This window comes from Mastomys coucha, unplaced genomic scaffold (genome assembly GCF_008632895.1).
Source record: "Mastomys coucha isolate ucsf_1 unplaced genomic scaffold, UCSF_Mcou_1 pScaffold14, whole genome shotgun sequence".
NCBI classification, from domain to species: Eukaryota; Metazoa; Chordata; class Mammalia; order Rodentia; family Muridae; genus Mastomys; species Mastomys coucha.
In genome coordinates, this window is record NW_022196896.1 from 18,089,134 (window position 1) to 18,102,000 (window position 12,867).

Consider the following 12,867-nt stretch of genomic DNA (forward strand, 5'->3'; position numbering starts at 1 on the left):
AAAGAGATGCCCATAAACATACAAGAAGCCTACAGAACTCCAAATAGACTGGACCAGAAAAGAAATTTATCTCATCACATAATAATAAAAACACCAAATGCACTAAACAAAGAAAGAATTTTAGAAGCAGTAAGTGAAAGAGGTCAAGTAACATATAAAGGCAGACCTATCAGAATTATGGCAGACTTCTCACCAGAGACTATGAAAGCTAGAAGATCCTGGGCAGATGTCATACAGACCCTACAAGAACACAAATTCCATCCCAGGCTACTGTACCCAGCAAAACTCTCAATTACCATAGATGGAGAAAAAAAGATATTCCATGACAAAACAAAATTTACACAATATCTTTCCACAAATCCTGCCCTACAAAGGATAATAAATGGAAAACATCATAAGAAGCGAAACTACACCCTAGAAGACTCGGGGAGTTTCACTGTTTACTCCTTAGAAATGTGTTTACTTGCATTTTCATTTAGCATATCTTCCTTTCCTGTTTTTCTTTTCAGTCAGGCTTGGAAAAGTCTCAGTGGATAAATGACTTGCTGTGTAAGCATTAGGACCTGAGTTCAGATCCCCAGTACCCACACATAAGCTGCAAACATCAGCCAGTACCTGTAATTACAGAGCTGAGAGATGAAGACAGAAGGCTCTCAAGGGCCTTCTGGCCAATCAGTGTGGGCATTCAGAGAGCTTCAAGTTCAAGTAAGTGATCTTGTCTTAAAAGATCAGTAAGAAAGTAAGATGGAAGTCAGTAAAGGAAGACCCTTGGTGTTGAATCCTGGACCTTTAGACACTCATGCATGAATGCATAGACCTGCATATACACATACATATACACCACATGGCCACACTCACACACAGAATATTAAGTAAATAAGTAAATAGTTTTCAGCCATATCTAGATTAATGTGAAATATCTTTCAATGTATATGCTTTGCTATACATGAAATAAAGAAAAGGTGAAAATATAGTGGTTTGCTAGGTGGCTTAAATAAGTAAAAGCAGCTACTGCTAAGCCTGATGTCATGTGTTCAATCCCTGAGATCTAAGTCCTATATATATGGGGAGAGCCAAGTCTTATTCCTTATTATATTACTACCTAAGGTAGATACCACAATAATATGTCAAGATCCAAAAGATAATACACAGAATGTACATTCCACTAGATCAATTGTTTGTCCATAAAGTAACCTTTGACAGCTTTAGAGCTGTCAAGATATTTGTCTTCTCTTCCAATAGTTTGCCTTACATGATAACTATCAACAATATGCCGCCTCCTCCTTGTCCCAACATGTCAACTTTCAAACTGTTTGGTTGTTGTGATGTAGAGAAAACAACTGAAATACATGCCACACAACAACATAATACCATCAGATGATACAGGGGTCTGTTTATTGCTTTGTGATAATTAGAATGATATTTTACCCTTTTGTGTAGACATGGGGATTAGTAAAATACCACTTTTTCTGTTACTGGTGCTTCCTAAAAAAGGGATTTTGATTTGCCATAGACCAGATGGGGAAGAAAAGGTTTTTAAATCATGGAAGACCCATGAAAGAATGACTAACTCAATACTCTGTACTTTGATTAAATTGTGCCTGCCTTATGGATTATTGTGTTGTTCTTCATTTTCCTTAGCCCTGTAGCTCACAACCTTTTTCATTTATCCACTGAACTAGACAAGAGTTCTTTCTAACCTAGACCTTATTCTTACATCAGAACTGTAAACAAGAAGGTTCTGTGGGCTTGGCCTATCAGAGTGGACCTTGAAGGTTCTTGAGGGTTCTAATTTGCAATGTTCCAAAGATAAGTATGGTCCTCTAACACTCAAGAAGTCTCTGTCCAGCTGCCCTTTAAGATGCCAAGATGCCTGTGGGTTCTCTTTCAACCTCTATTTTGGCTAGCATGATACAAGTTAACAATGTGCCTCCTCCTCCACTTCGAAGTATACCACGTAAGTGACACTTTTATGAAGCCTTCATTATTGTTTCTAACGGTACTTGATTCCTTGTGAGCAACGGTCATTTTGAGAGTCAGTGGAAACACAGAGGTACTTACTTATACCCTAGTAATGGAAAAGCATAGTTGTGTGAGCCTGGCATTACTGTATGATGCCGTTTCAACCATTTATGTCTAAAATACTGTTTTTTGTTTGTTTGTTTGTTTTGTGTTTTGTGTTTTTTTTTTTTTTTTTTGTGAAATGGGGATCTTGATAATATCTTGGAGCCTCAACAATGTTTCTCCTCTATATAAATATCAAAATACCTCGAAGGAAGAGAGAAGGTAAAATCCTTGTGAGGTTCCAGGAAACTACAGACAACTGTTTCTGGAAAACCTCATCATGTCTACTAAGAGTTGGTCCTACTGCTCTGAGTGTATTATCCATAGAGATTTCTCACTTTAAATTTAAAAGGGGAAGAAGTAATTCCATTCCATTATTATGACTGAAATATATTCCTATTTTGCTTTTATGTTCTAACATTTGATTTGTCAGGTCATAGGAATTATAAATACAGAATTAAATATTTTGAAAACTATATATTAAACAGTATTTATTCTGTGTAGTCAGTCAATGTAAGCCCAGAATGTTGTGCTAGGGTTGTATATAGGGCTATGGCTGTGTAATTCTTACATGTGTTTGGAAAGTACTCACTAGTAACCTACAATAGTGTCTCTCTTAAAACCCAACAATAGCTTTAGATAGCATAAGCAATACTAGTGACTCACAGATAAGTAAAGAATTAACTTCTCAGATTTTTTCTATCTTCCAATGAAAATTAGCTTCTAGATAAAGTTTAAAATTTCACTATTATCATTTCCAGAGAAAAGATATAAAATTCATAAAGTTTTACCTTTTGAAGAAGTATATATTTGTGTATATATAATATACATCTAGATACACATTAAATATTAAATACATGTTATGCAAATTATAATTATTGTTATTTTGTATATTTCTATAGTAAAAATATTCTTATATGTTCAAATTTTTCTATTTCTATTTAAATGGAAATAGGTACTCAAATAATTTTGCTTCTAAACCACTACTGTCAGCTTTTATTTGTAGAAAAATAAATTACCCCAAGAATTTTTTTTTATCAGCTCAGGAAGTGTAATAGCTGGGAGTTAAAAGATCAAATTAATTTAGAATCAATGGGATGAGATGTGTGCTACCCTCTGCAGTCTCTTCCAAGGACACTTGACTTCTGTGAAGTGATTAAGAGATGAGAAATCGGCAATAATTTAGATCTCGGAGCTGAATGGAGCACAGTGAAGAGAAACAGACAGAGGCGTTCCTGGTATTCTCTGTAGTGGTTCTTAGTGGACGCTCTGTGCCAGGAGTCTGCCTTTTAGGGATAAGTTCTACTTGCTTAATGGCTCAGTCTCTGTGTTATTAACTCCAGCAAGTCTATAGTTTTCCTTGGCATACTTTGTTGTCACAGCTGATTCATATTCTCATGAAAGCTCAGAGTGGAGATGCATTGTAGAGTGACTCAACCAGTTCATATGGTAGCAATAAAAGTACAATGTCCATAAGAAGGGATTCTTGGTTAAATACCTAGAACATCTAGCCACTATACACATCTTTGTTTGCTTTGAGTTTGGCCAGTAAAATTAGACTTAGGAATGCATGCTTGCTTTTTAAATATTTACATGTGAATAACAGTTACTGAGCACTTTCTAGGGACAATTTATAAGAAGTGGCCCTGTTATTATTTTTTTTCATCCATTTCTGAAAAAAAAAACAAACAAAAAACCTTGTGATGTCTGTGGTAGGTAGAGCAAAACTGAGCAACGATGCCTGCATTCTGAATTCTGGAAACTATGGTTATGCTAGAATGCTGAAAAGGCAAAGCGTTGTTATAGCTTTAGCTAGAATCAAGGCAGCTAAATCAGCTGCTTTTGTGCTGGCGAGAATGTCAGAGATTGTAGTGCACACCGAAACCCTAAGACTTGTCAGAGAAAAGAGGAGATGAGAAAAAGACTTGACTGACCACTGCCAGCTTTGGAGATGAGGGGAGACATAAGACAGGGAGGCATTTGGGCAGTGTCAAGAAACTAGAAAAAGACAGAGCTGACTTCTCCTGTGTCTAAGGAGTACCACAATCCTGCTGAGAACTTCATGCTAGCTCAGTGACCTACTTCTGAAGTATGATTTCCAGAGCTGAAACATCACATTGATGTTTTTGAACTGTTTCTTGTAATCGCTTACAAGGACAAGGAAAACCCATACATGCTCTCTTACAATTAAAGGTAAAGAGGCTTACATAGCATAACAGGAGTCACAATGGGGAACAGGTGGATGCTCCTCAGAGTGTCTTCTGTGATGTAAATGAACCCTAATCATAAAAACCACAGCATCAAAGTCTGTGGAGACTTCAACTGCATTTTGCATTTTTGTCTACTAAGCTCCTCCCAATTCAAAGGACTCCTCCCAATCACAGCTCTTCATGCACTGCTCTGGTTCTCCTCGCCTGTGAAATTATGACTCCCAGACTGCACACAGACCATCCTCCTGAGCTAGTTTCGGGCTTAGTTTTTGTTTCATTTCCGAACTTTCAACTCTTTCCTCTCTGTAATCTTCTGCTTGTGATTCAGAGCTCTTTGCAGCTTGAGAAGTCTAGGGAAACGAGCAAAGAAATCTTTTCACATTTTATTCTAGATGAGAACTATTTCAAAGACCTTGCAGTTAGAGGAGTATATTTAGTGGTTTTCCCACCTGCATGAAATTGCTGATGTTGGAAGCACTCACATTGACCTACAATTACAACTGGATCTCTTGAAGCAAAAGAAGAAAGGAGAAGCTAGTGAAACATAGGGCTGCCTTCCCCCTTGCCTTGCAGTTAGGAGTATGGTCTAGTGAGCTTTGCTTTTGTTAATATGATTCTCCCTGCTTATTTTTTAGCTCATCTGGGAGGAATTACTGCAATAGTCCTCTGTTTTGTCCATATCAAAAATACTTAAAGTGCACAAGACATTCGCAGGTTTATGTTACTTGTTCTCACTTATTAGTAAACAGAAGGAAAATAAAAGAGTTCAAGACCCCAGTCATTTTAGGGAACCTAGAAGTGAGATGGTACTCTTAAATGAATGGTTTTCTGTGCTCTTTTCGTCTTCTAGTGCGCATTTACTGAAAGCCTGGAAATACCACGCTGCCATTCCTAAGACTTCAAGGGCATTTTTGGTAATTTGAGAGTTCTTTAACAGCTAAAGATTAAAGGAGTCTCAAAACATGTATTGAGATGAGGGAGTGGGGATGATTTTAATATCTTAAACCCTTTAAGCCTCTCAAGGATTCTGGGGTGAGGAGGAGCAGAAAGCAGAGGGGTTTGTCAGTAAAAAAGAAAATCATAGAAGTGTATTGTAATGTTAGGCAGCATCGAAAAGAACAGTTAACAAACCCAGACACTGTTGTGGACACCGAGAAGTGCATGCTGAAAGGAGCCTGATCTGGCTGTCTCCTGAGAGGCCCTGCCAGAGTCTTACAAATACAGAGGCAGATGGTTGCAGCCAACCATTGGACTAAGTGTGGGGTCCCAAAATGAGGAGTTACAGAAAGGACTGAAGGAGTTGATGGGGTTTGCAACTCCATGGGAAGAACAACAATATCAACCAACCAGACTCCCCAGAACTCCCAGGGATTAAGCTATCATCAAAGAAATACACAAGGCTTCATATGCATATGAGAATGGCCTTGCCTTGCATCAATGGAAGGAGAGGTCCTTGGTCCAATGAAGGCTCAATAGATGCCCCAGTGTAGGGGAATTGAAGGCAGGGAGGTGGGAGTGGGTAGGTGGGTGGAGGAACACCTTCCTAGAAGCAGGGGCAGGGAGGATATGATAGGGTGCTTCTGGGAGGGAGGGAAACTGGGAAAGGGGATAACATTTTTTATGTAAACAAAGTATCCAATAATAATAATAATAATAATAATAATAATAATAATAATAATAATAATAATAATAATAAAGAAGCAAGGATAAAAACAGAAATTTCAAGAAGATAGAAAAAGATGGTTGATTATGTGTTTCTCTGTGCTTGAAAAACAGTATGTATTGGTAATACCACGAGACAACTCATGGAGCAAAGCACGCACTGAAAGAGTTTTAAAATTATTTTTTAGAGTAAAAAAATATCACTTTTTGCTGTTAATAGCATGGAGAAATGATGGACGTTTCACTGGAGAAGTACAACAGAAAGGGAAGCTGGACAATGTGGCACAGGCCTATCTACAATCCCAGCTGGAATCCTAGAAGTCCAGGCAGAAGACAGAATGATTTGGCTGGGCTAAACACCAAAGCTTTGGTTAAAAAAAAAAATCCTTTCTAAAAAAATTACAATTGTCACATCTATCTCAATACAGGCATACCTTTGTTAGATAGTCTTGAGTGAATCTTAATATAAATGTTTAATTTTTTGAGAATTTCATATTAGAATATTGAATTTACATGATTCCCCAACAACTCGTGTTTTTGAAATTCATGATCTCTTCTTAATTATTGTTTTTTATACAACACACAAACAAAACAATAAACAATAAACAAACCTAGTGAATCCATTTGGTGATAGTCAGATGTACTTGTGCTTAAGGTTGAGTGCCTTGATTGGTTACCTTATCAGAGGGCTCATCCCCTGGATTCATTCTCTCTCAGCAGGCATTGATTGACTATAGCTGTTCACCTGGGGATGGAGCCTTGAAAAATGCTTCTACCTTGCCATGTGTTATGCTGGTCTTGTTAAAGCAGCCATATTGTTGATGTTTCTTGGTTGCAGCTTCTCTGTCATATACAGAAGACTCTATCTTGCAGCACATATCTTAGTTCTCTGACTCTTGGAGTCTTTCCATTTACCCTTCCTTGATATTCACTGAGCCTTGAGTATATGGGTCACACTGGAAATGCATCATTTAGGCTTGGTCACACAGTGAGCACTAATTCACTGCATTTGATCAGTTGTGGATCTCTGTTGTCTCTATCTCCTTCACAGAGCAAAAATAGATTTGATGAGTGAGGAGTACTTTTATCTCATTGTAAAAAAATTGTCTATCATAAATTAAATTCCATGAATTTCAACTTGAGCACAATCATGCCTGAACAGGAAATAGCAGAGAACATGAAAATCCTTGCAAGTCAGATGTGTCTACTAGATGCCAGGCTGGATCTCCCAGAGGTATGCTACTGTTGTGTCAGTCTACCTTGAAAATTAGAATTTTGTTATCAGGACTACTGTCATAATGTCAGTCCCTCAGCCAGTTGGGTCCAGCCTCTGTCAGTCAACTAACTTCTGGTCTTCCTTCCAATTTGTAAAGGGAACCATATACTTATTTTGTAGAATCATTAAAGAAATTTGGTCACATTACTTTTGGTCACATTAATACTCAGAAGCTTAGGGTTCTATTCTCCAAATCTTAACTGACAATTCATTTCCTCTAACCTAGTATTTATATATTTCAAGATGTGGCCAATATCTATCACTGTGTCCTACTTTTTATATTTCCATTGATACTATATTCCTCTATTGTTGAAATGATGATTATCATTCCTTAAATCTGTCAGTACTGACTCTTGGGAAGTGATGATTGTGGGGCAAGCTAGACATTCAAATGCCTCAAGAGGGGCATGTGAGTACAGGAGAATGGAGAAGCCCTCCAGCAGCTCGACTTCCCTAGAAAATGGCTTCTCAAGGTGATGGACTATACCCATAAGCTAAAATAAAGTATTTTCTCCACCCCCAAATTTGCTTTTGGTCAGTGTTATACTAGTAGAGAGTAAATTTGGACACTTGACTAGAAAGCCGGAGAGTTTGGCTATCAGCATCCTCTTGATAGACAGTATATTTTTTCCTATATTCCTAAGAAAACCCACATACAGTTCTTTTATGAGATACATACATGACTTGCCAGCATTTCATTCCATTCTGTACATGTCTCTTCAATGTTAACTGATATTTTCACTGCTCATAAGATTTTCAGGTAAAATTTATATTTCATTTTTCTCTTTTGTTTTTGCTGCCTATGGCTTGTTGTTGTTGATGATGATATTATATACAATGAAGTATTTCTTAGACCCACATAGTTGCAGCTTTTATTTCTATCCACCTACTTTAGGGTTTTTCAATTTCAGGCTTTGTTGTTAAATCTTTAATATATTTGAACTGATTTTTTTAATACCATGTGGGGAAAAAGGTATAAAATATTCTCTTTTTTTTTTCTTCTTCATGTGGATATCTACTTTTCCCAATATCAATTCCTAAAAAGATTATCTTTCCTACATTTGTGTTCTCAGGAACTTTGTTGAAATTTAACTTAAGATAAATGGACAGATTTTTAAAAACTTAGTTCTGTTTGCTGCTATGTCCATTTTTGCATCAATATTGTGCCACTTTGATTATAAGCTTTCTATTAGATTTTTCTTTTGGCTTGAGCTTTGTTCTCTTCACTAAATATTGATTTGATTGTGAAGAGTTTTTGTTGGTGTTATCTATGAGTTTTAAGATTGTTTTCTATGCTGGTGAAAAATATTTGGATTATTGTAGGGTTACATTGAATCTTTAAATAGTATGGAGCAGTATGGAGATTTAAAAAGTATTGATACTTCCCATGAACCTGGGAATCGGTTTTTTAAGGTATGTGTGGTCGGATATTTTATTCTCTTACACAGCATTGTTTTTACTTAATGTTTTTACTTAGTAGGGGTGTCTTTTCTTGATAGCATTCATATATACTTAATATAAATGGTTGTCTATTTGTCACTGAACGTACTAAGAATCTTGCATATAATTTATTGAATGGTTGTCTGTTCTTCAAATGTGACACTCTGATTGCTGTCCAAATCTATCCACAGTGATCTGATGTTAGGAGAAAGAATGGAAGGCAGGACAGCTCAGCTAAAGAATGTATTGGTTTCTTGTTTTGTATGGACTCAACCCTGTTTTCTCTTCTTTTTTCTATCCAAGCAATAAATATACAGCATCCAAAAAGTTTAATAATTCAACTACTTCCCCTGGCTTCCTCAGGGAGAATGTGGTGGCTGCTTCCTGGGTGGTACTTGGTGTTTCTGTTTCGCTTCTGTTCTGGAACACTTGTTTGATAAATCTCTGCATCAGCGCCTTCCTTATATTAAAAACACAGCAGTTGCTGTGCTTTCTATCTCCTGATCACTGGAGACTGACTGATAAAATGAGAATTTGTTTCTAGCATGTTCTGTTGTTTCAATCAGACAAATGTACCATGTGTGGTTTAAGTATTAGCCTTTCAAAATTAGTGTGGAAGGAATGGCCTTATTGTGGCATTTTGGTACATACTCTATTACTGTTGAACTTCTGACTTAACTTTCCTGCTCATACTGTTTGGATTCCTTTTCCCAGCTTAGCCTTCCATCTGCCTACTTAACTCTTCCTTTTCTTCCCTGGCCTCACCTCAAGACTATTCTTTTTCCTCTCATATCCCTCTGTGCTTTCCTGAATCCTGTCCTTATACTTGTATATACACAATAGACACATATAAGCATATAAGGAAAAAGTTCACCGTTCGTCTTTTTAAATCTGGCTTATTTTGCTTAACATGAGGATTTCTAGATGCATCATTCTTTTTTTACAGATGTGATGACTTCATATTTTTTTTTGGCCGAATAAAATTCCATTGCGACTACATAACCTACTTTCTTTATTCCTCTGTTGGTAAATGTCTAGCTATTTTTAATAACACGAATGTAGTTATCTTTGTGGTAGGACTCTGAGTCCTTTGAGAGAATATTCACAGGAGAGATTATATCAGCAGTGATGGGTCAGAGACATAGCTCCGCCCTGCCACACTCATCAGCTTAAGAACATCTAGACTTTTAAGAACCGCAACTTAGCCCAAATAGGGGTTTGCAATTTGATGATGAAAAACAATTCAGAATTAGGTAGTATAGTGAATCAGAGCATGAAAGTTAAGAGGAAGATAATCAGAAAAGGGAAGGCATACCCAAGGGTGGTAGAAAATTTTCCAAGGAGAGAAAACTTTATCTTAAGCATTAGTTCATATAAACCATTCTGATGGGTACCATTCAAGCAGTTTCTTGAACAAACAAACAAACCTTTTCTCCCCCTTTTCTTCTTTTCTGGTAAGAGAGACATGTCAGGTGGCTCCAGAGACTAGTCAGTTGAAAATCTGATCATGTGAAGCCAGAAGCCATTATATTTTCATCAGGGGTAAGTATGTCCACATGAGACAGTCTAGAAAATTACAGATTCACAGAGGGGACAGGAAAAAGGATCACAAGCAGGTGTTAATCAGGCAGAAGTTTTAGAGGAAAAGGCTTCAATTAGATTAAGTGGTAGAGCCCCCCGCTTCTCACAGCCCCAAATGTCTTCTGCTTTTCTCTCCTGCCTCACTCATAGCAAGGCTGTTTGGCTTAGGTTTTTGAGAAACCCCAAAATTTCTAGAGTGGATCCACCAGTTCACACATCAGCAGTTGTTACAGCTTCCTGTTTTGCGAACATGACCATGCAGCAGCTGCTATTTGTGCTTTGTTTTCTTCCTATTGTCTTCTTTTCCTTCTCTTTTTCTGTCTTTCCTTCTTTTCTTTCTTTTTTGGTGTTTAAAATTCATTTTTAAATTAAAGAACAGTAATATATGTACTGTGATGCATACTTCTTGACAAATGCATGGCCACCGTTTTCTTTTCTTTTCTTTTTATTTTTTGTATTTGTTTATTGGTTATTTTATTTATTTATATTTCAAATGTTATTCCTCTTTCTGGTTTCCCTTCTGTAAACCCCCTACCCCATCCCCCCTCTTCCTGCTTCTATGAGGGTGCTCCCTCATACATTCTGCCACTCCTGCCTTCCCGTCCTGGCATTCCCCTACACTGGGGAATGGAGCCTTGACAGGACCAAGAGCCTTCCTCTAGCATTGATGCCAGATAAGGCAATCTTCTGCTATACATGCAGCTAGAGCCATGGGTCCCTCCATGTGTACTTTTTGGTTGGTGGTTTAATCTTGGGAGCTCTAGAAGATCTAGTTGGTTGTTGTTCTTCCTATGGGGTTGCAAAACTCTTCAGCTCCTCAATCCTTCCCCTAACTCCTCCATTGGGGACCCATGCTCAGTCCTATGGTTGGCTGTGAGCATCTGCATTTGTCAGGCTCTGGCAGAGCTTCTCAGGAGACAGCTGTATCAGGCTTCTGTCAGCAAGCACTTCTTGGCATCAGCAATAGTGTCTGAGTTTGGTGTCTGCATGTGGGAAGGATCCCCAAGTGGGGCAGTCTCTGGATGGCTTTTTCCTTAGTCTCTGTTCCACTCTTTGCCCCTGTGTTTCCTTTAGACAGGGGAATTTCTGGGTTAATATTTTTGAGATGGGTGGGTGGCCCCATCCCTCAACCAGAGGCAGTGACCCCATCCCTCAACCAGGGGCAGTGATCCCATCCCTCAACCAGGGGCAGTGACTAACTTCTAGATATGGTCTCTACAGGTTCTTTCTCCCCTTTGTTGGGTATTTAAGCTTAGTGTCATGCCTGTTGGGTCCTGGGAGCCTCTTGCTTTCCTGGCTTCTGGGACTTACTGGTGACTACCACAAGTTGCCCATCTTCCATTGCTACACACCTCTGTTCAATTTCCTGACTCTGTATATTTGCCCCTTCTCCTCCCACATCTGATTCTTCCCATCTTTTTCCCTTCCCCTCTTCTCTTCCTCCCAAGTCCCTCCCAACTTCTTCTTCCTATAATTATTTTGTTCCACCATCTATGTAGGACTGAAGCATCCATACTTTGGTCTTCCTTCTTCTTGAGCTTCTTATGGTCTGTGAGTTGTATCATGGGTATTCTAAGCTTTTTGCCTAATATCCACTTATCAGTGAGTACATACCATGCATGTTCTTTTGTGACTGGGTTACTTCACTCAGGATAATATTTTCTAGTTCCATCCACTTGCATGGGAATTTCATAAAGTCATTGGTTTTAATAACTGTGTACTCCATTGTGTAAATGTACCACATTTTTGTATGCATTCATCTGTTGAGGGACATCTGGTTGTTTCCAGCTTCTAGCTATTAGAAATAAGGCTGCTATGAACATAGTAGAACAAGTTTCCTTGTTATATGTTGGAGCAACTTTTGGGTATATGCCCATGAGTAGTATAGTTGGGTCCTAAGGTAGTACACTATCCAATTTTCTGAGGAACCGCCAAACTATTTTCCAGAGTGATTATACCAGCAGTGGAGGAGTGTTCCTACTTTTCCACATTCTTGACAATATCTACTGTCACCTTTGTTTTTGATCTTAGCCATTCTGACTGTTATGAGGTAGAATCTCAGGTTTGTTTTAATTTGCATTTTTCTTATGACTAAGAATGTTGAACTTTTTTTTTTTAGGTGTTTCTCAGCCATTCAAGATTCCTCAGTTGAGAATTTTTTTTTTGCTTTTAGCTCTGAACCCTATTTTTAATAGGGTTATTTGGTTCTCTAGTCTAACTTCTTGAGTTCTTTGTATATAATGGATATTAGCCCTCTATTGGATGTAGGATTGGTAAAGGTCTTTTCCCAATCTGTAGGTTGCTGTTTTGTCCTGATGACAGTGTCCTTTGACTTTCAATTTTATGAGGTCCCATTTGTCTGTAATTGATCTTAGAGTGTGAGTCATTGTTTTTTTGTTTTTTGTTTTTTGTTTTTTCAGGAAAGTTTTCCCTGTACATGTATGTTCAAGGATCTTTCCCAGTTTCTCTTCTAATAGATTCAGATTATCTGGTTTTATGTAGAGGTCCTTGATCCACTTGGACTTGAGCTTTGTACAAGGAAATAATGTTGGATCCATTTGCATTCTTTTACATGCTGATTGCCGCTTAAGCCAGCACCATTTGTTGAAAATGCTGTTTCTTCCTCAACCTCCC

General features: G+C 37.9%; 1 protein-coding gene across 1 annotated transcript in view; it reads left to right on the forward strand.

Moving 5' to 3' along the window:
• Positions 1 to 1,798: 1,798 nt before the first annotated feature.
• Positions 1,799 to 12,867, forward strand: part of Cnbd1 (cyclic nucleotide binding domain containing 1) — a 367,377-nt gene continuing 356,308 nt past the window's right edge. Inside the window, exon 1 of the mRNA XM_031366537.1 lies at positions 1,799 to 1,957. Coding sequence (XP_031222397.1) covers positions 1,870 to 1,957 — 88 coding nt within the window. The 5' untranslated portion in view covers positions 1,799 to 1,869. The remainder of the gene's footprint in view (positions 1,958 to 12,867) is intronic.